Source organism: Cardiocondyla obscurior, linkage group LG01 (genome assembly GCF_019399895.1).
Source record: "Cardiocondyla obscurior isolate alpha-2009 linkage group LG01, Cobs3.1, whole genome shotgun sequence".
NCBI classification, from domain to species: Eukaryota; Metazoa; Arthropoda; class Insecta; order Hymenoptera; family Formicidae; genus Cardiocondyla; species Cardiocondyla obscurior.
Window position 1 is genome coordinate 12,599,029 of NC_091864.1, and position 23,119 is coordinate 12,622,147.

General features: G+C 39.7%; 3 protein-coding genes across 5 annotated transcripts in view; 2 read left to right on the forward strand and 1 right to left on the reverse strand.

The window, feature by feature from the left end:
• Positions 1 to 507: 507 nt before the first annotated feature.
• Positions 508 to 11,412, forward strand: Nrx-iv (neurexin-4). 3 transcript variants are annotated; one of them, XM_070661920.1, is made up of 11 exons: positions 508 to 844; positions 1,823 to 1,918; positions 4,003 to 4,199; positions 6,017 to 6,158; positions 6,238 to 6,608; positions 6,709 to 7,047; positions 7,130 to 7,604; positions 7,674 to 8,003; positions 8,066 to 8,371; positions 8,506 to 9,132; positions 9,215 to 11,412. In XM_070661920.1, the coding sequence occupies exons 1-11, from the start codon at positions 781 to 783 to the stop codon at positions 10,066 to 10,068; spliced, it is 3,801 nt and encodes a 1,266-aa protein (XP_070518021.1). In that variant the 5' UTR covers positions 508 to 780; the 3' UTR covers positions 10,069 to 11,412. The 3 variants fall into 3 exon arrangements, with proteins under 3 accessions (XP_070518021.1, XP_070518029.1, XP_070518038.1); XM_070661928.1 differs by lacking the exon at positions 4,003 to 4,199 and adding an exon at positions 4,823 to 5,019; XM_070661937.1 differs by lacking the exons at positions 508 to 844; positions 1,823 to 1,918 and adding an exon at positions 4,823 to 5,019 and having other exon boundaries at positions 4,087 to 4,199.
• On the forward strand, positions 1,925 to 3,538 carry LOC139105768 (L-aminoadipate-semialdehyde dehydrogenase-phosphopantetheinyl transferase). The gene is made up of 2 exons (XM_070662054.1): positions 1,925 to 2,337; positions 2,423 to 3,538. The coding sequence occupies exon 2, from the start codon at positions 2,569 to 2,571 to the stop codon at positions 3,415 to 3,417; it is 849 nt and encodes a 282-aa protein (XP_070518155.1). The 5' UTR covers positions 1,925 to 2,337; positions 2,423 to 2,568; the 3' UTR covers positions 3,418 to 3,538.
• A 131-nt stretch (positions 11,413 to 11,543) lies between the features above and the next one.
• The window catches only part of LOC139105700 (protein trachealess-like), a 73,421-nt gene continuing 61,845 nt past the window's right edge, over positions 11,544 to 23,119 (reverse strand). Inside the window, exons 5-14 of the mRNA XM_070661950.1 lie at positions 22,816 to 23,054; positions 19,485 to 19,561; positions 19,053 to 19,142; positions 17,874 to 18,066; positions 17,618 to 17,739; positions 17,286 to 17,479; positions 16,941 to 17,047; positions 15,262 to 15,409; positions 15,050 to 15,174; positions 11,544 to 14,936 (exon numbers count right to left, since the gene is read on the reverse strand). Coding sequence (XP_070518051.1) covers positions 13,627 to 14,936; positions 15,050 to 15,174; positions 15,262 to 15,409; positions 16,941 to 17,047; positions 17,286 to 17,479; positions 17,618 to 17,739; positions 17,874 to 18,066; positions 19,053 to 19,142; positions 19,485 to 19,561; positions 22,816 to 23,054 — 2,605 coding nt within the window. The 3' untranslated portion in view covers positions 11,544 to 13,626. The remainder of the gene's footprint in view (positions 14,937 to 15,049; positions 15,175 to 15,261; positions 15,410 to 16,940; positions 17,048 to 17,285; positions 17,480 to 17,617; positions 17,740 to 17,873; positions 18,067 to 19,052; positions 19,143 to 19,484; positions 19,562 to 22,815; positions 23,055 to 23,119) is intronic.

Genomic DNA, 23,119 nt, shown 5'->3' on the forward strand with positions numbered 1-23,119 from the left:
ATGAATTAAATAAGACAGCTGTCTTATTTCCTTGAATTAAAATACAGGCGCGCGCCTGTATACATATATTAAATATATTTATTTGCAATAATATTATATTGCTTTAGGAGAAATGATGTGTAGGATGCATCAAAAATTTTTAACCACACCGGTCGTACTTACAGAAAATATTAAAAATATGTACAACCGACAGTCCGCAGTCTGTTTAAGTGGGACGGAAAATTTTTGTTGCATTTTACATTAAAAATTTATATTATATTATATCTTGAAAATTTCGGATCCTACACAATTCGGTAAGTCGGATTTCGTACTACTTAAAATTATTTAAGACTCCGCGATGTTACCGAGAAGCGGATCTGAGATATCTGCCGGCGACGCCACGAAAGAACAGGACAGACAGTGTATAGGTCTGGCCTGTTCTTCTATCCGACGGCAGCCGAAACGCTGGCTTCACACAGACAAGCCTCTGTATCTGTCGCGTGGAAGCCGCGACTCCGAGTTGAGCTCTCTGGCACGAGGCGCGGCACAGCAGCGCAAGTAGCGCAACATTCATCGCTCACGTAACTTATCGTTAATACGCGTCATCGGCGTTGCCCGGACGCGCCCTACGAGTGCCAGTGCCCACGAAAAATTGGCTGAAAAGCCGCGTGGAAGAAGGAGAGCGTCGACGCGACTCGCACAGCTCGTTTCGCCCACGGAGGGAGTGCCAGCACCGTTTGCCAGGATTCGGGAATCTCGCGGCGGAGTCAAGGCGTTTTCCAAGTACAAGGCGATGGTACGATGACCGCTCTCGGGTGTCTCGTGTACGCATTCGCCGTAGCGGCGGGCTCGCTCGCGTACGCCTGTAAGTACAACACGGCGGCATGTCTGGCCGCTATTGCGGCCACGACTTCCTGGCGCGACCCAACCCATCTCGAGGGAATAACATGGCGCGCGTGCGAAACGCGAGACGCGGCTTGCGTGCATCATGCACGCGCCGTCAAGTCCACGATCAAGTTCACCGAAGGGTTTCTTTTTTTTTTCTGGCACTTTGTCTTACTTGCCGCTTTAAAGTGTTCTGTTTGCAAATCGGTTCGCCTTGTAATTCGAAGCGGAGTATACATGCGTGATATATGCGAAGCGCATCTGAAAGTGTATGGAAAAGTTATCGATGGAAGCCTATCGGGTCTTCTTTTTAATGTCTTGTTGCGAGTTATTCAAAGTGGATTTTGTTTTCACCTTGTGTCTGACAGTTCTGTCATTATTATACGTGTTGCATATGTACAGCTGCCGTCTATAACTTTTCTCTGCGTTGCATTTATGCTGCGAAATCTGCGCTAGCGAAATATGAAAGCAGATTGTGGAAATCAAGCGGATCATGCACCATTCAGACAATGTGTATCGTGTAATGTCTTAAAATTACCGAGCTCACTTGATTTTCCCTGTTAATAATTTGTAAAATTATGCTTTATTGAGAAAGCACAAGTTTAATGCAGGTACACTTGATGCCAATCTGCTGTAATATCCTGCTCAACTTTCCTGCAAATGTACACTTTGCTCACTTAATTATTTTATGAACTTATTAATTTATTCTTTTATATTTTTTTTAACTTTTAGTATAAAAATAGCCTCTGAATATTGTATTTTGTATTTTATTTTAATTGTTCAAGTCATAGCTATATCAAGATAATTTTATAACGATTGCACTCTTGTTTAGTAAATTCAGAAGAGTTTTGCTTGTGGTGTATATTTTAATAAGAAAATTTTTTTATAATTTTTAAATTTGTATATAAGAAAGATACAATTTAGCAAATATTCTAATATGATTACAATTTTGTCCTAGATGACGATGAATGCATCTTTCCTCTTTTGGATAGAGCTCAGTTAACAGCAACAACTTCTTTACCAGAGAGAGGACCAAATAACGCTAGGCTAAATGGTGAGAATATAATGTTTGAACACTTCATCTTTACATCCAGGTTTCGTTTCACTTATTAGACGTAAATTATTGTACAATTATATTTTATATTTGATATATAGTTCTATTGATACTAGTAGTAGTCTGTTGCTTGCTCTTTATTTCTACAAAGTCTGTATTATCTATATATTTATATATATATATTTTGCACTATATTTGCTTTTGTTTGCATTGATAATAGTTAAAATAATTCTGCTAATACTGTGCGATATTTTCTAATAAAAATTCTAGTAAGAGTCAAGAAATTTAATTAGTATCAGCGGACACTGCCTGCCGTTATACTCAATTGTCAGAATTAGATGAGCCTATACTTGCTCACCACATGACTCATCGCTCAATCACTTTATACTCGTCGCGTGTATCTCCGTTTTTATCACGTAGTACTGTATACGAAAATACTTATAACAATCTCTTAAATTAAAACTTAAGTCAGTCTAGTGTAATCAATTTATATATTTGCTTCAGGTGGATTCTAGCAAGTAGCCTGGAGACATATTTTGAAAAGCATTGCTTTTATAATCAGAGACATATAATTTAATAATATACCAACTGTGATCCCAGACCAGTTCAAGTGCAAGGGATGTGAAAATTCTTAAGTGATTTGAACGATTATGCTTAGTGTCAATATCGCTAGAATGTCGTCGGCTATTCGTTGGGCATTTAATTGGAAAGAGTGGAATCCGAGCGAGCAGGAGTTCGAATACGCGACTTCATGTGTACAAAGCGAGGAAAAGGAAAGGCTAAAGAGATTTGTGTTTCGTAAAGACGTCCGTGCTTCTCTCGTGGGTAAATTATTAATGAGAAAATTCGTAAACGAGTATGCCGGTCTTCCGTACGATAAAATTACTTTCGTTAGGGACGAGCATAACAGGCCCGTATTAAAAGATAATTGCACTGTAAGCTTTAATGTTTCTCATCAAGGTTCTTACACGGTATTCGCGGGTGAGATTGAGAACGTGAAACTAGGCGTAGATGTTATGACATTAGAATATAACGAGAATAAAAATATTTCCGATTTTTTTCGTTTAATGAACAAACATTTCTCTACCGCTGAGTGGGACGAGATTAGAAGCGGCAAGTCGGAAGTGGAACAAATGTCTATGTTTTATAGGCATTGGGCGTTAAAAGAGAGCTATGTTAAAGCGCTTGGCGTGGGGGTTTTCGTTGATCTAAGAAGTATAGATTTTCGGACGAGTTCGAAATTAAGTGAACACTCAATTACAACCGATACAATTTTGTGTATTAATGGAATTAAGCAAGATTGGTTATTCGAAGAGTCTTTGCTCGATTCGCGACATTGCGTTGCCGTAGCATTGGAAAAAAACGACACTTCAATGCGATTACGTCATACTCCGTTTGAGATGATGAATTACGATAAACTTATAGCGCATGCAGTTCCACTTTTTCCAATAGATTCAGAATATACAGCTCAATATTTTGCAAAATACGAACAGCCATAGTTTTATAAGACTCGTGAAATATTGCAATACATAAAATATATAATATATCAGCAAAAACAGTTGGATATCCATTGTATATTGATTTAATTACAAAGTAATAAATAAAAGGCACTAAGCGATACATTAAATTCCTTTAATTACCTTACGGATTATGAATAATTTCCCATGGAAAATATTACCATTTTACAATAATAATAATAAAAGAACAATTTGATTGTCTCGTAATATTTATAGAAAATGAACATAAATTTTATTTTAATTAAGATACAAATTTTTTATTATCTATTAAAAATGTAAAAAAAAAAGTTATATAATTTATAGGACACCTATCTTTTTTATTTTAGAATTGTTTTTTTTTTTTAGAAATGTAACGTTAGAAATCTTTAGAAATATTTTGCATCTGATTGCATATAAAAGGTTTGCAGTGTGCAAGTTTGGTACAATCACACGGATCAGACTCTGAGTATGAAAGCAAAGTGTTGTCAAGATTAATTTTAATCATATGGCTATGTTCTGTTCCATTATTCGTAAGCACTCTCCTATGTTTACTTTGAGTTGCATGCATGCATAAATGTTGTGGTGTAGGCGGAAGCGCATGGACGGCTGGCAGCTCTGATTTCGGTCAGTATTTAATAATCGACTTGGGCCAAGTGATGAACGTCACAGCTATGGCAACCCAGGGACGATCTGTCCAGAACGAATATATTATGGAGTATCGTGTTAGCTATGGTACCAACGGACTCGATTATGTGGATTATAAAGAAGAAGATGGTCATGCGAAGGTAAGCTCGTTCTTTCTCTGCACTGTTGATTTTCTATTGATTTTCTGGCTTCTAATAATAATTTTGAATGATGTGAGGCTTGGTATAATTAACAAACACGTAAAACTGAACTTTCTAACGTAAGGCTTGCTTACGCATGCTTGTGGAAAAGAGTGTAATCATTGTAGATATGTATAGAATAGTTAACAAAATTTTTTATTACAAGTAATATGATTAGGTTTGTTACTGGTAAGTATTTTAATGTGCTTTTAAAATGTCGTCAATTTGGACAATGCTTTGCACCAGTCTTTTTTTTTTTTTTTTTTTACATTGAACATTTATCTTACTAAATGTTATATTATTTTTTTTTTTTAACGTACATGGCATTGGGATGCAAGTCCTAATTTTTATTTAATATGTGTTATTTTATGTTTTAAGATAACATATGTTAAATGAAAAGTTATAGCTGAATATGAGGTTTGAATAAGTCTTATTAAAAAATTCAGATTTATAACTGATTGACTGGCAAAAATTATCACGAATTAAATTAAATTCATGAGCCTTTCATTGTTTTCCATATCCATTTGCATGTTTCGCTTCTACTTTTCTCCTCTTACACATGGACATGGAGCTGGGCTTTACAGGAGATTCCGCGTGGTCACCAGAACTTAGCAGTTACAATCAACACCTTACTATGGAGCTGGGAGACAAATATGAGATACGCAGCATTGCTACGCGAGGGCGGGCACATACTAATGAATACGTGACAGAATATATTATCCAATATTCTGATGATGGTCAAGCCTGGGCCAGTTATGAAAGCCAGGATGGTGTAGATGAGGTATTGAATTTTGAAGGATAGAGTCTACAATTTTTTTTTACTCTTACATATACACAAGGTGATTCTATCACATGTACACAGATATACACTCACAAACATATACACACAAACACGTACATACATTTAAGTAATTATTAAAAAAATATATTTTGTTATGTTGATACCTGTAAAATTTTCTAGGAGGATACACTTCCATAAAAACGAATGCGTATAAGTTTAGATTAACTTCAATAATTTTCTTTTTTTCTTCTATGTATATTGAAAATATGCTGATATAAAATTTCTTAATTATTGCTCTTTTGTAGAAATTCCTTTAACGAAACGAGATTTCTTTAATAAGTTTTTTTTTATTTTAAAGATATTATTTGGAATCTTCTGTTCTAATGATTGCTGTTGGGGCTTAAGAATTTAAAATAAATTATTATGGTGTTATTATGATAAGTTTTAGACTCGTTTGTTAATTATTAAAATTTAGGTTGCAAATGAAAGAGAGATATAATTAAAAAAGAAGGTACATTTTACTTTTTTATAATTTTTTTCTACTATAATGACACCATATTTATAGCTCTTATGGTCATCACGTCTGCTTGTAATACTGGCGTGTTTTTTGTAACTAACAATTGGCCTACACCTACACTAACGTACATATTTGTGCAATTAACGGTGGTTGGGTTAATTTTTGTTGCATTTATTAAAAACTTGTAACATAAGCAAGCAATTTTTGCCTGAAAGCGCGCAATGTAAATCGTTTAATTAAATTAACTTATAATTTTTAAAATAACTTTTGATAAATTTAAATTAATCGTTTGGCAAACGTTCTTTATTTCTACTATCTACTCTTCTCACGAGTATTTGTTTTTTACTTACAGCATGCTCGTAATTTATTTAAATTCTGCATGACGATCGCGACATTAATTATTGATCGAGGTAGCAAACAGGGAATATCGATTTAATAACAGCAGTACCCTAAATATTCTTATTTTTCCTTTCTTTTTAGATGTTTAAAGGTAATGTCGACGGAGACAGAATAAAGCTTAACAAGTTTGAGGTACCGATAATCGCTCAATGGATTAGAATAAATCCAACACGGTGGCGAGATAGGATATCGCTACGAGTTGAACTTTACGGATGCGACTACGGTATGACATATTTACACGCAAATGTTTTGTGCGAGATGGTATGTTTGTAAAATGATTAATTTATTGATTTATATTTCAGTGTCCGATATCGTTGCCTTCAACGGATCCTCCCTTGTACGGCTAGATCTACTTAGAGAGCCTATCGAAACCGACAGACACTTTATGCGTTTTCGATTCAAGACAAACAATGCCGATGGCGTATTAATGTACTCTCGTGGCACGCAGGGTGATTATATTGCCTTGCAATTGCGCGACAATAGGATGTTACTTAATATTGATCTCGGATCCGGTATTATGACAAGCTTGTCCGTCGGCAGCCTTCTGGACGACAATATGTGGCACGATGTTTTGATTTCGCGCAACCGGAAAAATATTTCCTTCTCTGTTGACAGAGTATTAATTAAAGGTAGAATAAAAGGAGAGTTTCATCGACTGGATTTAAATCGAGAGGTATGATTTTTGTTTTTTTTTTAAACGTAAAATGGTTTGATAATAATCAAATTAGTTGAGTAGTACATTTGAATTAACTTGAATAAATATTTGTTTCTAGCTTTACATCGGTGGTGTGCCTAATAAACAGGAGGGTTTGGTGGTGAATCAAAACTTCACGGGTTGCATAGAGAATTTTTATCTAAACGCAACGAATATAATTCGCGAGCTGAAGGAGACGGAAATTATAGATGAGAATTTGCGTTACTACAAGATTCATACGCTTTACACTTGTCCGGAACCTCCGATAATACCCGTCACGTTTTTAACTCCCGGATCTTTTGCGAGGTTAAGGGGCTACGAGGGTGTACCATCTTTAAACGTTTCTCTTGCATTTCGAACGTACGAAGAAAGAGGAATAATTCTTTTCCATCAGTTTACGACTCCAGGCTTTGTTAAGGTTTTTATTTTTATTTTAATTCCACGGACATAGTATTTAATGTTAATAATTAGAGCATAATTAAATTTACTTTTTAATGTAGCTATACCTGGAAGAAGGTAAATTAAAGGTCGATATACAGACGAAAGATTACCCGTTTGCGAGTTTAGATAACTTTTACGAGAAGTTCAACGATGGAAAATGGCATCAAGTAGTACTGACAATTGCTAAAAACTCACTTGTTTTAAATGTTGATGGACGGCCGATGAAAACAGAGCGTCTCTTGGATATGATAACTGGATCGCACTATTTGATCGGCGGTGTAACCGGAGCAGGGAGCAATTACGGTTTTGTTGGCTGTATGAGAATGATAAGTATCGATGGAAATTACAAATTGCCGACTGACTGGAAGGAAGAAGAGTACTGTTGTAAAAACGAGGTTGTATTCGATACTTGCCAGATGGTGGATCGTTGCAATCCAAATCCTTGTAAGCACTCCGGTGTTTGTCGTCAAAATTCTGATGAGTTCTTCTGCGATTGTGTTAACACCGGATACACTGGTGCTGTCTGTCACACCTGTAAGTATTCAACATATTAGTAAAATATAAAATGTTTTTACCTAAGTTAATGTTTTTAATTTTCTGCAGCGTTAAATCCTTTGTCATGTGAGGCATATAAAAATATGAATTCGGTAAATCAACGTGCTGAAATTAAAATCGACGTGGATGGAAGCGGACCTTTAAAACCATTCCCTGTGACTTGCGAATTCTTTGCCGATGGTCGTGTAATGACGGTTTTACGTCATAGTAACGAGCATTCGACTCCCGTTGATGGATTTGAGGAACCTGGCAGCTTCATACAAGATGTTAATTACGATGCTGATGTCGATCAAATAGAGGCTTTATTAAATCGATCTATAAGCTGTAGACAAAGGATAAATTACGCATGCAAACATTCCAGATTATTTAACTCCCCAGGTAATTGTTAAAGATCTTTTATAGTTTTAAGTATTTAAATTAATTTTGGTGATAATTCGTAGTTCCTCAAGGCGATTACTTTAGACCGAACTCGTGGTGGGTGAGTCGAAATAATCAAAAGATGGATTACTGGGGTGGCGCGTTACCCGGGTCACGAAAATGCGAGTGCGGTATACTTGGAAATTGCGCGGATCCCACTAAGTGGTGCAACTGCGACGCTAGTTTGGAAGGATGGTTAGAAGATGGTGGAGATATTACAGAGAAGGAGCATCTTCCCGTCAAACAATTACGTTTCGGTGACACCGGCACGCCACTCGATGAAAAAGAAGGTCGTTATATGTTAGGCCCGCTCATTTGTGAGGGTGATGGTAAGCCCAATTAATTTTTCTTATTATATGCAAAGTGAATGTATAATCAATATTTATGACTGTTAATTAATTCTTTCTTGACAGCATAGGTATATCACGTGGCTACAGATTTATTTAATATTATATTTTTGCAGATTTATTCAAGAACGTTATTACATTCCGTATAGTAGATGCTACCGTCAATTTGCCGACCTTTGATATTGGGCACAGCGGCGACATTTATTTTGAGTTTAAGACTACCATAGAGGATGCTGTGATAATTCACAGCAAAGGACCCACCGATTACATCAAAGTATCTATAAATACTGGAAATCAAATACACTTCCAGTACGTTGCTGGCGGAGGGCCGCTTACTGTTAGTGTGCAAACATCTTACAATTTAGCTGATAATCGGTGGCATTCAGTGTCAGTGGAAAGAAATCGCAAAGAAGCCCGGATAGTCATCGACGGGGCGTTAAAGAACGAAGTACGAGAACCTCCAGGTCCAGTGCGGGCACTGCATCTTACTTCGGATCTCGTACTGGGTGCTACGACCGATTACAGAGACGGATTCGTCGGTTGCATAAGAGCACTACTTCTTAATGGTCAATTGCAAGATCTGAGAAGTTACGCTCGGCGCGGATTGTATGGCATTACGGAGGGTTGTGTCGGCCGGTGCGAGAGTAATCCTTGCCTTAATAATGGCACGTGCCATGAAAGATACGATGGATACTGGTGCGATTGTCGATGGACTGCATTTAAGGGACCAATTTGTGCGGACGGTAAGTAAAAGATATTTCGATTACGAAACGAAAAAGTCAGTTGCTATTAATTTTTTAATGTTATTTAAATGATTATTTGCAGAGATTGGCGTGAACATGCGACCTAGTTCGATGATAAAATATGATTTTATGGGCAGCTGGCGTTCCACCATCGCTGAGAAAATTCGCATTGGCTTTACGACAACGAATCCGAAAGGATTTTTATTGGGGCTGTTCTCCAACATTTCTGGAGAATACATGACTATAATGGTTTCAAATAGTGGACATTTACGTGTAGTATTTGATTTCGGTTTTGAACGGCAAGAGGTCATATTTCCTTTCAAGCACTTCGGGTTGGGCCAGTATCACGATATTAGAATTGGCAGAAAGAATTCAGGCGCTACTTTGATAATGCAAATCGATAATTACGAGGCGCGAGAGTTCAACTTTAACATAAAGAATTCCGCAGATGCGCAATTCAACAATATCCAGTACATGTACATCGGTAGAAATGAATCTATGACGGAAGGATTTACGGGCTGTATATCGAGAGTTGAATTTGACGATATATATCCACTAAAATTGCTATTCCAAGAGAACGGGCCTATCAACGTGCGTTCACTTGGCAGTCCTTTGACTGAAGACTTTTGCGGAGTTGAGCCAATCACGCATCCGCCAGATGTTGTAGAGACACGGCCACCGCCTCAAGTAGATGAAGAGAAAGTGAGGGCGGCGTACAATGAGACTGACACAGCTATTTTGGGAGGTGTATCCGCCGTTCTTTTGATTGCATTTGTAATTATGGCGATCCTCGTAGGCAGATACATGTCTAGGCATAAAGGTGAATATTTGACGCAAGAAGATAAGGGTGCTGAAATCGCTCTGGATCCAGATTCAGCAGTCGTGAACTCTGCCACCGGCCATCAAGTTCAGAAAAAGAAAGAGTGGTTTATCTAAAAACTGAAATGCATTATGTTAGAAAGAAATAACAAGTACACTTTAACTTAATCTGAAATATTATATATATAGTATATATATATCTTTCATAAGGATAAAGTCTCTTTTGCTCCATTTATAACTTTTTAAATGTATGTTACAAGTTTGTGTAACATATACGATATTACAAAAATACAGTTCAAGAAAGCTGATTAAATTATTCAGAAAAACTAATTTTAATCTGTTGTTTTGTAAACTATCAAATCTGAATTATTTGGAAACAGATCAAGATAATCAGTTTGCATCGTAACAAAGTATTAACGATTAAATCATTTAAGAGTACTGGCGACGTCTCTCTGAAAAATAATAAAGATGTCATAAAAAGGCCTAATACACTTTGAAAAACTAAAAAATATTTTATCACTATTGTTAATAGTTTTTTAACAAAAATTATATTTTATAAAATTAAATTTGAGTTTTAGTTAGTTTTTTTTCAGATTTTATTTTATTATATGACATTTACATCATTATTTATTAACATATTGTTTACAACTGTGCATAATATGACTGCCGGCGGTATACTTAAAATTTTTTTAATGCAATTATAACAGCAAGTAAATAATTTTTTATTAAAATTATGTTATTTTCATATTTCTCACACGTTTGTTGTGCACAAGAAAAAAAGAATGAATTGGTTATATAATTATCATTTTTTTGACGTGTGTCGTTGTCCATTCCAATTTAAATACACTTTTACAATGGAGCATAAAAGAGTCTTTTATGTAATATAATTAGTTTTTCCATGTACAAAGCTGTCTTTACTACAGATAAAGTTATATATTTCATTCTCTCTTTTTTTTTTATGATAGTTTACAGTATTAATCGAAATGTCTACCGTCCAAAGTGCGTTTAATACTTTTTTTTAGATTAATTTAATTTTTTTTTTTTATTTGTCTACGTGTATTATTTTACAGATGTCTTTTTTTTTATAATTTGCAAACTCACTGTAGTAATTTAATAATAATGTAGCATTAGGAATAATAATTCTAATGATGGCAAGAATAGCAGAATCGATAATAATGATAATGATGATAATTGTATACTAAGCATGTAATACAAAATGAAAATGTACATAACTCATTTTTATACGAATAATCGTTCGTTATTTCTTGCTATAAAAAGAATATGTAGTACAACGATAGCGTTAAACAGAAAATGTGCATTTTTCATATTTCTGTACGAACAATTTGCTAATATGAATAATAATATTCAAATTTGATAAAAAAATAATATGTTGATCTGAATAAATAATGTCCTTTTTATATGGAGAACGAAATTAAATAAAAATAAATAATTTGTGTTCTACTTTTGTGTATTTTACGAAAACTTTTATATTTTAGATATTACAAAGCGCGCGCGTCATGCTATATAAAATAATGTCTTATTTTAAATGTCTTTTCTATATCATAAGTATTCAGTTACTTACCGTCATTACTTATGAAACATTTAATTACTTACCGAGTCATTTGTCGGGCTTGCTTTATGTAACGTTGTATCCAGATATTTATTAACATTGTTATACAGGAGAAACTTGTGTCGTTGTCACGGATTTACTTTGCTGTTTCTAAATGAAATATAAAAGAAATCGATGAATACTGAGCAAGTAAACTTTAGGCACGTAAGCTGTATTTACACGTGTACTTGTCAAAAACAACTGGTCGAAATGTTTAAACATTAAAATACAATAACTTTCGTAAAAGAATTCGCTACCTCCAGAGCAAGTGACTTCTCGCGTGCGCGATACGTGTCCTCTTTTGATATCTACATTTTTATCTAGCCTACATTTTGGAGATAAAATCGCTAGAGTAGTCTATAAATATACATACAAATGTCTTTTATCCTTAGTAAGTAAAGAATCTCAGTGCGTATTTAATAAAAGTCTTTTTTTTAATATCACTCGAGTATTTTTTTTTTTTTTTTAATTGTTTTGTTTCCATGTAATCGTATGCTGCGTTTTTATTTTTTTATACACTTTTTCGCAATTTATTTTTTGTGGATTACGAATGTGGACGCGAAACGTAGTTGGATAACAATTTATATTGAATGTAGATCGATCGTTCTTTATTTTCTACTGAGAAGTCTCGCTACTTCCTCGCAAGTAGAAATCTAAAACAAGAAGTTTGCAACAACGAACTCTTTGGAATAAACCGATTGTACGTACATTGCGCATTCCGAGTAACAAATTCAATATTTAATTGACTAAAACAGATATCAGCGCAAATTAATAGAGATAGCGATTTCTCTTAAGTATGTTATGCTGATTTCAAACACCCTTCATGTGATAACGAATTAAACTATCAGTACTTTTTCATACATTAAATAAAATGTTTTGCAACGTATCAAACACAAAAAAAAAAAAAAAAAAAAAAGATTTTATGAAAATATCGCACGAAATATATAATACAAAATATTTTCGAGCACCGTACAGGAATTAATCATTGCTAATCATGGTATTCATATTTCATTAATAATATTTAACACAATACGAAGACAATTCCTTGGAAGTTGTTTTCTCGCTTGCTTCAAGCTATTTCTTTATGAGTTTTCTTCTTTTAAAAATGATTGAAGGATGAGGGACAGCGAGAACTGAAATGCACATCTTTTGATTACAAAAAGTCATGAAAATCATTAGGAGATAGTATTTTAACAAGTAATAACATGGTTTGAATCTAATTTAAATTCTAAATTTCTCCTAACAATTCTAACGATTTTTTGAAGAAAAATATGTTCTAACTGTTGCCTGATCACTTATTCAGTTATCTTGGAGATTAAATTTACATAAATACAGACTCTAAATTGGAATTTAAAATAAAAGAACATAATTATGATACATTTATATACAGGAGAATTTTTAATTATACGTAAATACTTCTGAGTATAAAGCTCAAAACAAATGTTACATGAGTATAGATTTTTTTTTTTCAAATTATAATAAATTTAAAAAATATAAAGTGAGAGGCGATATTTTAATTATTTTATTATGAATAGAAAAGTAAATTTAAATAATCCATATTCATGCGACACATCTTGTTTCTGTGCTCATCATTTAAAGTATTAATTATAATATTAAAAATCGTCCTATATATCACATATATATAATAAATTGTAAATTCTTAGATATATTACAATCTCTTTGAGCGTCACGTTAAATCACTTGGAACACGCACGGTGAACACGCATGAGTTTATCAGTTGGCTCTATACGCAGATACCTCCGGAAAGTCAACATATATATAATAATTTATTCATTATATTACAATAAATCGTTCTACATAATGGAGAAGAGAGCGATTGTTACAGCGCCGAGTCTCGACGATTCGACAGGAAAGGAGCGGCGAGGTAAAAAGCTTCCCCGCCAGTCCTAACGACAACGCAGATCGCTCGCCAACGATCGCCAAAAATAGCGACAAGATAGCGTATCACTGATATGCACGAGAAAGAGGGCTTTGGGTTTAATTACAGTCACTTAAGTACACGTGCTCCGCGTACATGGGCGGTAGAACTCCTACGGGTGGGACCACTAGGAGGCCGAGGTGTACCAGCCGTTCGCTGTCGACTTGTTGCTCGGGTGGTAGATGTGGAAACCAGCGCTACTGGCCGGATGATGATAGAACTGCGGCTGTTCCGTCAAACCTGCCGAGGCGTATGCCGCTGCGGCGTCTAAGGCACTCGGATGGACAGTGGCCGAGTACACTTGGGGTTTCAAGGGTAACGGCTGGGCCGGTTCATATTGATGACGAAGAACGGGATCCGCGTATGCTGACGAGCCCTCGTAGCTACTTATCACGGGATGTAACTGCTGCTGCTGTTGTTGCTGCTGTTGCTGCTGCTGTTGCTGTTTGTCTCGCGGTGAAACCGACGACGGTGGCGTCATCGCCGAATGATAATCCACCGAATACCCGGCTGCAGTAGCGGACGTGTACGACGAAACTAGACTGGTGAAAGCATCGGCACAGCTGGTACCATTCGATGCTTTTTGATTGTGAGCAGCCAGCACAAATTGATGTTCACCATACGTGCTAGAGCCCTCCGAGCCCGGCGGGGTGGGCAAAGGTCCGTTAGGGGCGGTTTCACCCGGGTAATAAATACCGGCCGATGTGGGTGCGCGCGTACCACCGCTTGATGTGATTCCATGGACATTGGCGCGTATCACACTTTCCCGATTTGCGGCGTAAAGTTGCCTAAGGAGCGCCGAAGCAGGTAAAGGGGCAGTGGCGGATTGTTGCGGACTCAAATGACCTAGATGATGATGCGCGCCGATCCATTGTATCGTACTTCGTTGCTGCTGCTGCTTTAACAACGCGTCTGTGCTGAAATCTGTCGGCTGATGAAGCGCCGCCGGTGAATTCGATTTGTTTAGTGAACTCCCCGGTAGGTGTTTCGACATAGCCTGTTCCAAATCTTTCACAGAAGTTCCCGTGCTCTCGGCACTGTCCATCCTACCGCTTTCGACGCGACGCGTCTTTGGACTGGTCGAACAGAGCGCCGGTTCGGTGGCCGAGACCGAATGTGTGGACGTTGCGCTAGGGCTGAGGGCGCGTACTCTCTCGCCGTTCGGCTCCTTCACCGTGGTCTCTTCCTCGTCCTCCTCTTCATTTGAACTACTATCGTCGTCATGGATCTTCCGTTTGTGCCCTCGCAGTCTTACTACAAGCGTGCCAAGATTCCCGACCGGCGTTTGCGACTCCTGTTGCAACTGGGCTATATTGTCGTGGTGCCGGCTACCGCGCTTCTCGCTTTCCGACGCATGGCTCTCCTCCCGTTCCTCGGGTGGCGACCGATGCGATTGCTCCTGATGTTGATTCGTAGGGCCGCCTCGACTACGACCCTCTGAAATCAAAAGTTGTAACGAATATTGCCTCAGGACGGAGAAAGGCGAGAGCTTGCCGAAATCGACGAATCGGGAGAATCGCAATGCTGGATAAGCAAAGAACGTTTTGTACCTCCTCTGTCGGCGTCCGGCGATCCGTTCTCTGGATCATTTCCGGCAGTGTCTTCCCTCTTGACTCCGGTAACACCGTCCTCTAACTGACAGCAGTCCATAATTAAATTTTCGTACTCTCGACCACTAAAAGAAAAAAAAAGAAAAATGATTAGAAAATTAAGATTTGACGGAAAAGCGCAGTCTACCGTTCGCCAATCGCTCATGACTCACCTTATGACGTAATTGACGCAAATGATATTTTGCTCGTCGGCATTTTTCGAGTTGCACACGACAGTAGCACAAGTTTGCAGCCACGTGTATCCGCCGCTCTTGTTCATCAACCGATAGTAATGCGTCAGCACTTGTCCTTTGTGGATTACTGAAATTACAATCGCATCATTTAGTACATTTCAGAAGGCCTCGATTTACCGTAAGAAATATCTGCAAAATTATTAAATAATTAAGTACTTTTTCCAAGCACTTTTTATTTTATTTTATTTATTTATTTATTTTTTTTTTTTTGAGTGCTTAGAACTTTGTTCTAAGTTCTACATATTAGCGTCGAAGCTACCGTTTGTACGACGATGAGGAAAATAAGCATTCCACCTGCATCAGGAATGCGAATTTTGATCAATTATTATTTTTGGGGTGTAAATGCTCGATTTCCTCTCTGTATAATGCTCTTAGAAGTCGTTTTCGTCTCGCAAAAGACATTTGATTTTTTTTTCTTTTTTTTTTTTTTTAAAGAGACTTTCTATATTTTTTGTCATATGGTCAAATGGCTATCTTTGACAATGTGCTTGTTTGCGTCGGATAGTAGTTTATCGCTGTCCGAGGGATCGAATCACATCTACCGATTTCAGGACTCCGTGCGTTATCGCGACTCGCAAGCGCTCAATTAACGAGAGAGCGATGCTTAGGGAAACTGGACGAATATTTATAGTGATAGTGACTGCGAATTATTTTTCCGACATAAGTGAATAATGAGAAACGTTATCCCCAACGCCTACGTGGCTAGTAATCTCATGTGAAACGTTCAAATACAAACAGATACGTACTTACTAAATCTGCAAGCGGTCGCGCGCAGTCGAAAAGACCAACGTATTAATACTTTTCGTGCTTTTCTCTCTTCCCGGACAGCTTTGACACCCATCGCGCTCTCTTTCACCAAAGTATTTTCCTAGAACAGTAGGAGCAAGAAATTCTGCGTGGCAGATCTATCGGCTTTGTTTATTGGGAGCGTATGCATATGAATAACGTGACGGCTCTATTTTCGTTAATCGCTTCTCGAGTACAGATTGCAGCGGCAATAGGAGACAGAAGCGAGTTCAGTAAAAAAAAAGAAAAAAAAACTATCTCGCGATGAATCTTCGCGAATAATAAAAATTTCAAAGGGAGAAAGAGAGAGTTCGAAATAATTTCGGAAGAATTTTGAAATATATTTCCCTCGAGAACCTTTATGCACATTTCTTTTCGCTGAGCTTTGCAACTCATTTTCTTTCCTGCCATTATTTATTATTTTTCGTTTTTTAGTATCTTCTATTTTTTTTTTCTTTTTAATTTTATTTTATTTCGTAAGCCCCATTCCTTTCGAGCGTATCACCTTTCAACTGATCGGCGAACGAAACACCGCTGCAGGGAAGCACATCGTCGCTACGTGTTGGCGAAAAGTGATTTCCCACGGACATCGGATCGCGGCGACTTTTTCGTAAAAAATTCGCGCGGCGCAACTACTATTGTTCACGACAGATTGCCCACGATTCGCACGCGTGCATTCCTACGAACATTACACAGAAAACATTGGGGAGAGCGAGCGAGGCCCTTTCTCGTGCGCGATCGTGCAAACGGTACTCACTCGACTTGGCTACGATCGAACGTGGCGAGCGTAATTTGCGATCAGTCATACTCACGATCTACGTGGGACTTCCGGAGACGATTTGCGTCCTCGCCGTGGCACAGCGTGTAAAGATTCTTCCCCGTCAGCTCGTCGGCGGTGTAGTCGAGCAACTCGGACACCCTGGAGAACACGAAAGAAAGTTCCTCCGTTACAAAGCGGCTGAACTTGTCCGTTTCGAGGAGGGAATCTCGCGAACGTAGACTGAACGTCTAACACATTGGAGATAGTTATATCTTATATAATTAATAATCTTAAAGTAAAAAAATTTTATACGGTCTGAAAAACATAATTGTTCAATATGCGTCTGTCCCACTTTTTCTGGGCGCTGCAGACTTGATTCAATGCAAGGGGTACTTACTTTGGCTCACAATGCGCTATCCGAAAATCGAAGTTGATCCGTGTGACGAACATGTCGGTCTCGAGACGGATTTCGTGTACGCTGGGCGGTGGAAGTGCGATAGCCAGGCCGACCATGCCCATCAAAGGCGGCGCGGACTTTCTCGCGTGGCTGAATATAAATTGTGGCCTCAAACGACAAAGCAGCAGCACAACCTGTGCGCAGGCACGCGTGAAAAAATACAAAAATTACTTTCGGCCCGCATCAAAATGATTTCGGTCGTGTATCTAACAGCGAGCATTGATACCACAAAAAGAAAGAATTTCATTAAGATTAAACGCAGATTCGCTTACCCGATAACCCGACGATTTGAAGTGACACCCCCTCTTCGTCAAAGTGGACTTCATCCTAACGCAAAACGCACGGTCGTACCCCTTGTAGAGTCCAGCCGCCGATAGCGACATTACCGAGGACACTAAGGATAGATAGACACATAAAGAAATTTTGATTCTTCGAATAATTTGATGATAAAGAAAAAGAAAGCAGAACAAAATGAAATTAATTTTAAACGATTAAATAAAATTGCTCAATGATTATTTCGGGATGTACCGTCGGGATTTGCGGTCGAGGACGAGCCGTGCTCCTCCGAGGCACCGCTGCTCGGCGAGGCTAGGCCGGAATTCGACGAGTGCGGAGCGGAGGAGCTCGTCGACGAGGTGAGACCTAGACCAAGCTGCTCGGCGACTTCGGCGTGATCTTGCTGGTGGACGTAATCGAACACGCTCGACCCCGTCATCTCTACCTGAAATAAAAAAGAAAAAAAATGAAATGGGCTTTTTCCCTCGCGAGATTTATCTCGCGCCGACAATGTCCGGCACGGGGGATGGAGTCGCGCCGCCACGAGTCGATTTCGGCGGCGAGACACGCAGGGGTACGCCAGGGGTACGCGAAGGCTTCGAGGAAACCAGGGGAGGCGCCGCGGCCATGTTTGTGCCGACGCCGGCTTTCCCGTCGGTTTTCCGAATCCCCGAAACACCCTATTGATTGCCCCACGAGCTTCGCAGAGAGCCGAGAGGCTAGAGCTACACCGGTCACCTCCCGTACCCTCCTGCAACCCGCTCTACCCCCCTCGGCACCGCTCTTCTCTACTCTCTTTCCCCGTCCACCTTCTCGCTCGCGGCATTAGGAATGGCGAACACGCCGCCGTGCAGAGGCTACGTGAGCCGCATGCGACCACCTCCGCCCGCCACCATCCACCCGTCCTCCTCTTCCTCCCTCTCGCCCTCTTCCCCCTTCCCGCTCTCCCCGTTCTATGTCATGCTTGCCGTCGTGCCAGCACTGCCAGCCAGTATGGCCGCCAACTCGCGCAACCTTCTCCTCTTTTCCTCCCTTGACCTCTCCTCCTTATTCTTCCACGGCGCTATCAACTTTTCCTTCTCCTCCTCTTTCGCTAGCTCGGCAACCATCGCCGCCACCACCGCCGTCGCCGCTACCACTTTAACGTTTCAACCTCCTTCTCTTCCGTCAACTTTTCTTTCCTCTTTTCTTTCTTCTGCCTCCCCCGAACTCCGTGTCTTTGTATCATTTTACTATCTCCGAGCCTTCCGGCTGACGGTACACGGCTTGTACTCGCCTTCGGCGCGCCCAACGCCGCTTTTTACTCGCTTTCGCTTTCTCGTTATCGTTATCACTTTTCCCCTACGCACCCCCCTCCCTCCGTTCTCCTCTCTCCCTGGTACCGCTTCCGACTTCATCGACGTGGCCGCCATAACGAAGAGCCGCGCTTACCTGTGAGAGGCCGAGATATATCGAAACCGTCTCGGATATGTACAGGAATCTGCCATCAGCCGCGACTGCCATCGCGAAGCCGTCCAGGGACTAGCAACAGAAAATACGAGATACTTGAAGAACTCCGGATATTCTGGGACGATAAACGCGAAGCGCCTTCCGAACATTCATATAAATTCCCTCTCTCGAGGAAAAAAAAAAAAATAAAATAAAGTGAATATTGATGATTTTTTTCTGAATAATTTCGTACTTAACTTGCACTTTAAGTATATTTTAATTCGAGGGATATTTATAATTTTAATTGATAAAATTAAAGCTTGCGATGAAATATTTAATGCAATTAAAAATAGAAAAAAAATAAAAGAAATCAAGTCGAAAGCGTTACAATCCAGTGAACGTATTGTTTACAGTACGATAAGAAAGCCAACTCACCTGTAATATGTGGGTACCTTGATGAATTTCGAAGTGGTCTATCGCCGCGGACGTCGATGATCTGACTCGGTTAGCACCTGTACAAGATAGTACATGGAAATAAAAAATTTTAAGTACAATCGAAAGAAAAGTTTAATTTTATTTTTTTTTTTTGTTTATCCAAGAAAAATCTCTCAATTTTAATGCTCTTGCCGGCGCGAGAACAATAGAGAACGGCGAATATTTCGTTCTATTGTTGGCTGGTTAAAGATTGGAAAACCTCTTCAGCAATGTCGTAATGTTGTACGGTTACGACGGGCCGGCATATACTTGTCGGGAAAGGTATTCTCGATTGATCAGCGATACGTGACTCACGCGGTACACGCATCGGCGTTGAGCCATCGACCCCTTTTGCGCCTTCTTTTCTCCCCTCGTTTAACAAACAAGACGCGGACTACTTCTTACCGTAATAATAATCCCGCGCTCCCCAGTAGCCCCCGTAATGAAAGGACTTAGAAGACTCGATCAAACTCGCGCGCGAACCGCTTAATCTCGTAAGTCCATCGGGATGAGGCTGAACGGCTCGGCTGACCCTAGGTTTCGGGTTTTCGGTCAACAAGGTAATGCCGATATTTCCTACCGCAGCCGGACTTCGGGATAATCTAACGGGATTTCGTTTCTTGACGAACGCCTTTGTTCTCCCAATTATAATGACCCTTTCGCGAACGCGTCCCTTTCCCTCAATCTTTCAAGACGTATCTGGTCTCGAAGTGGTCTCGCTAGAAGCGAGTCGTAAAGGTAATTATAGATTGTTTAACGCTTGGGTGAAATAATACACGCTGATACACTTTCATTAAGAAACGAAAATAATTTAGAACTTTTTACTCTAATAATTTACACGCAAAAAAAAAAAAAAAAAAATACGGATATTATGCTGCGGTTCGACGGGTTAATCTTTGTCCGAACGAGTCCGGTGGCACATCCTCGCCGTTTATCACAATATTTTTACAAATATAAGTCGGCGGCGCGTGTTTGTCTTGGGCAGCTAGAAAAATATATCTGCGCCGGTATTTTCGCGAGGCGAACATCACGTAATTATCGATACGAGTGAGGAGCGGGGGGAGGAGGAGGGTGAAAAGCTCTGTCTATCGATTATGCCTCTCGGACAATTTTCGGCGAACCGTTAATGCCGACCGCCACCGGAGTTTCCGAAATCATTTTACGGTTAAGTCGAGAGGCTCGTTCCGACGGTGGCCCTGACATGCGGCACGAGAACCAAGAGGGGTGCACTGGATTTAGTTTGACGAGGAGTTGCGAGCACAGCGATGCGCGGCGCCTAACTCAATTTCGTTAGTTTAGTTACATCGGCGGTTCGTAACGCGAAGCGCCCACGCGCTCGTCGAGGGGGCTGTCGTGATTAGATTTTCATGTGGATAGTGGTGGAGGTACCTAAGCCTTTATACGTACCCGCGTACGTGGCGAAGCTCCCGCCTTCGTTCTCTCTCACTCTCTCTCTTTCTCTCTCTCTCGTTCTTCATCTTTTCGCGACCCTCTCGTACGGTAAATATTAACTCAGCCAGCCCCCTCGTATCCCGAAAATATGCGGTGGTTCCGCGGGTAAGTGAAGCCTCCCGACAAGTTCAACAACGGTGTCTCCGCGATCTCTCCTTTTAAGAAGGATTTTTCCCTCATCGGCGATCAGAGAAACGGGCGATAACGCGACAATGGTCTTCTTTTCGGAAAAAGAAAAAAAAAAAAGTTGGCCCGATCGCTCGATACTGGCGAGGGATGACCCGGCGCGAGCAGCGGCACGCTTCAATTGACTCGAATGAAAAAACGCGGGGGCGAAAATACGCTAAAATAAGCTGGTAGTTGTTCCCTTTTCGCTAAATGAAGCACGAAAATGAAGGAGGCCCGCGGCGATCTTATCGCTCGATGATTGCCGACAATTCTCTATTACTATGTATCAGGAAATCTCTCTCTTTCGCAGGCTGCATGGCCACCGGAATTATAAAGGGTATCTAGAAGCTCGATCTATTGCGAAGTTTACGTGTCTCCTTAAGGAGACTACTGTCCACAATCTTAGCCGGATACACCCCGGGGTGTCCCGGCGGTTTCTGCGTTCCGTGTTATATTATGTAGATAAAAGATGTTTCATCGAGTTACGCAATTGTGGCGTGTATAAAAGATGCTGCGCGGAGAGAGTCCTTGCCTCCCTCCTCCTGGAGCATATTTTTGTAAATCGAATTACGGCACCGCGTCGCGACACGATGTCGGTTCCGTCTGGATAATGGAAGACACGTGTCTGGCGAAAAGACATCGTAATCGGAGACAGGGCCGAATATCTGCCGGCCGTAACGCGATTATTGTATTCCATGCTCTCGCGAAGCTTCTTTTATTCACACTTTTGTACCTTCTCGCCTCGATCAAATTTCGTACGCGAATAAAAAATTAAAAATATTACCACATATCTGCAACACCTACTTTACGTTAATTTTTAATCTTTTTTTTTCTTTCTCCTTTCTTTTTTTTTTCAATTAATAATTAATTTATGTACTTGAATATTTATGTTATTGTTATTTATTTATTACAGTTAAATATTTAAGCAGCAAGTTTTCACGAGGCATGCATATTGAGAAGAATATGAAACACATATCGCACGTACGATGAAATACTGTGATACATTCCGCACGTGTCCGCCGCAACGCCAGTCTACTCTACTGCAGACGACGGCGAGCGTAAAGGAATTATAACGCGGCTGACTTCCTCTCTTATTCTTATCCCCAGAGAGGAAGTTAGGCGTACGGAATATGGGTCCCGATCCCTATTAACAGTCTGGATGACTCCCCCTTTCCCGAGGTTAAACGCTGATCCATCAAGAGACATCATCGGCAGATACATCTTCGTCGACTGCCCGGAGAGCGAGGGATTACGTTTATCATGATAAATTAAAACAAAATGTCGATATCGATATACTTGTATCACTTTTATATCCGACGGAAATAAGAATAAATGGAATCTATGCGATGCACGGAGTTGCAATATAAATTTTTATGGCTTAATTCGGGATCCATTAATCAAGTCGCTTGATAAACGCAACTTGAGAAAAAAATAATAAAATACCGCATTCTTGCCGTAAGAATAATTTTTGTTATCGGAAGCGATTGTTCGTAAAAACAAATTTAATTTAACAAAAAAAAAAAAAAGTGGAGTACATTTTTGACAAGTTTTTAATTTATCTGGCGACAAAATTATTTTCAGCGAACAAAGTGTAAGAACTTGTTTTTTTTCTGCAAATGTTTTTTTTTTTCTTTTCGTGAGTCGCTAATAAAAATTAAATGAATTGTCTTACCTTTGACGGATTTGCTGGGTGGTGGACCATCGCGGGACCACGGCGGGTCGCCGTGGCTGGAGAAGTCGCGCAGTTTGAGGTACGAGATCGTTAGTCTTATTATGGAGGCCTTATCCAGCTGGGAGGTGATGGCCGCCGGGAGCGGCAGCATTTTTGCGAGCTCGTAGAATTCGAAGTTCTCTTTACCCCGCCGCGACCTCGCCGCGTCTCGGCTCTTCTCCTTGCGCAACTCCAAGATGCTGTAATGCAAACACGCGCACGGTTACAGCGGCGAAGCAGCGGGTCTCGCAGTTCGGAATCGCGG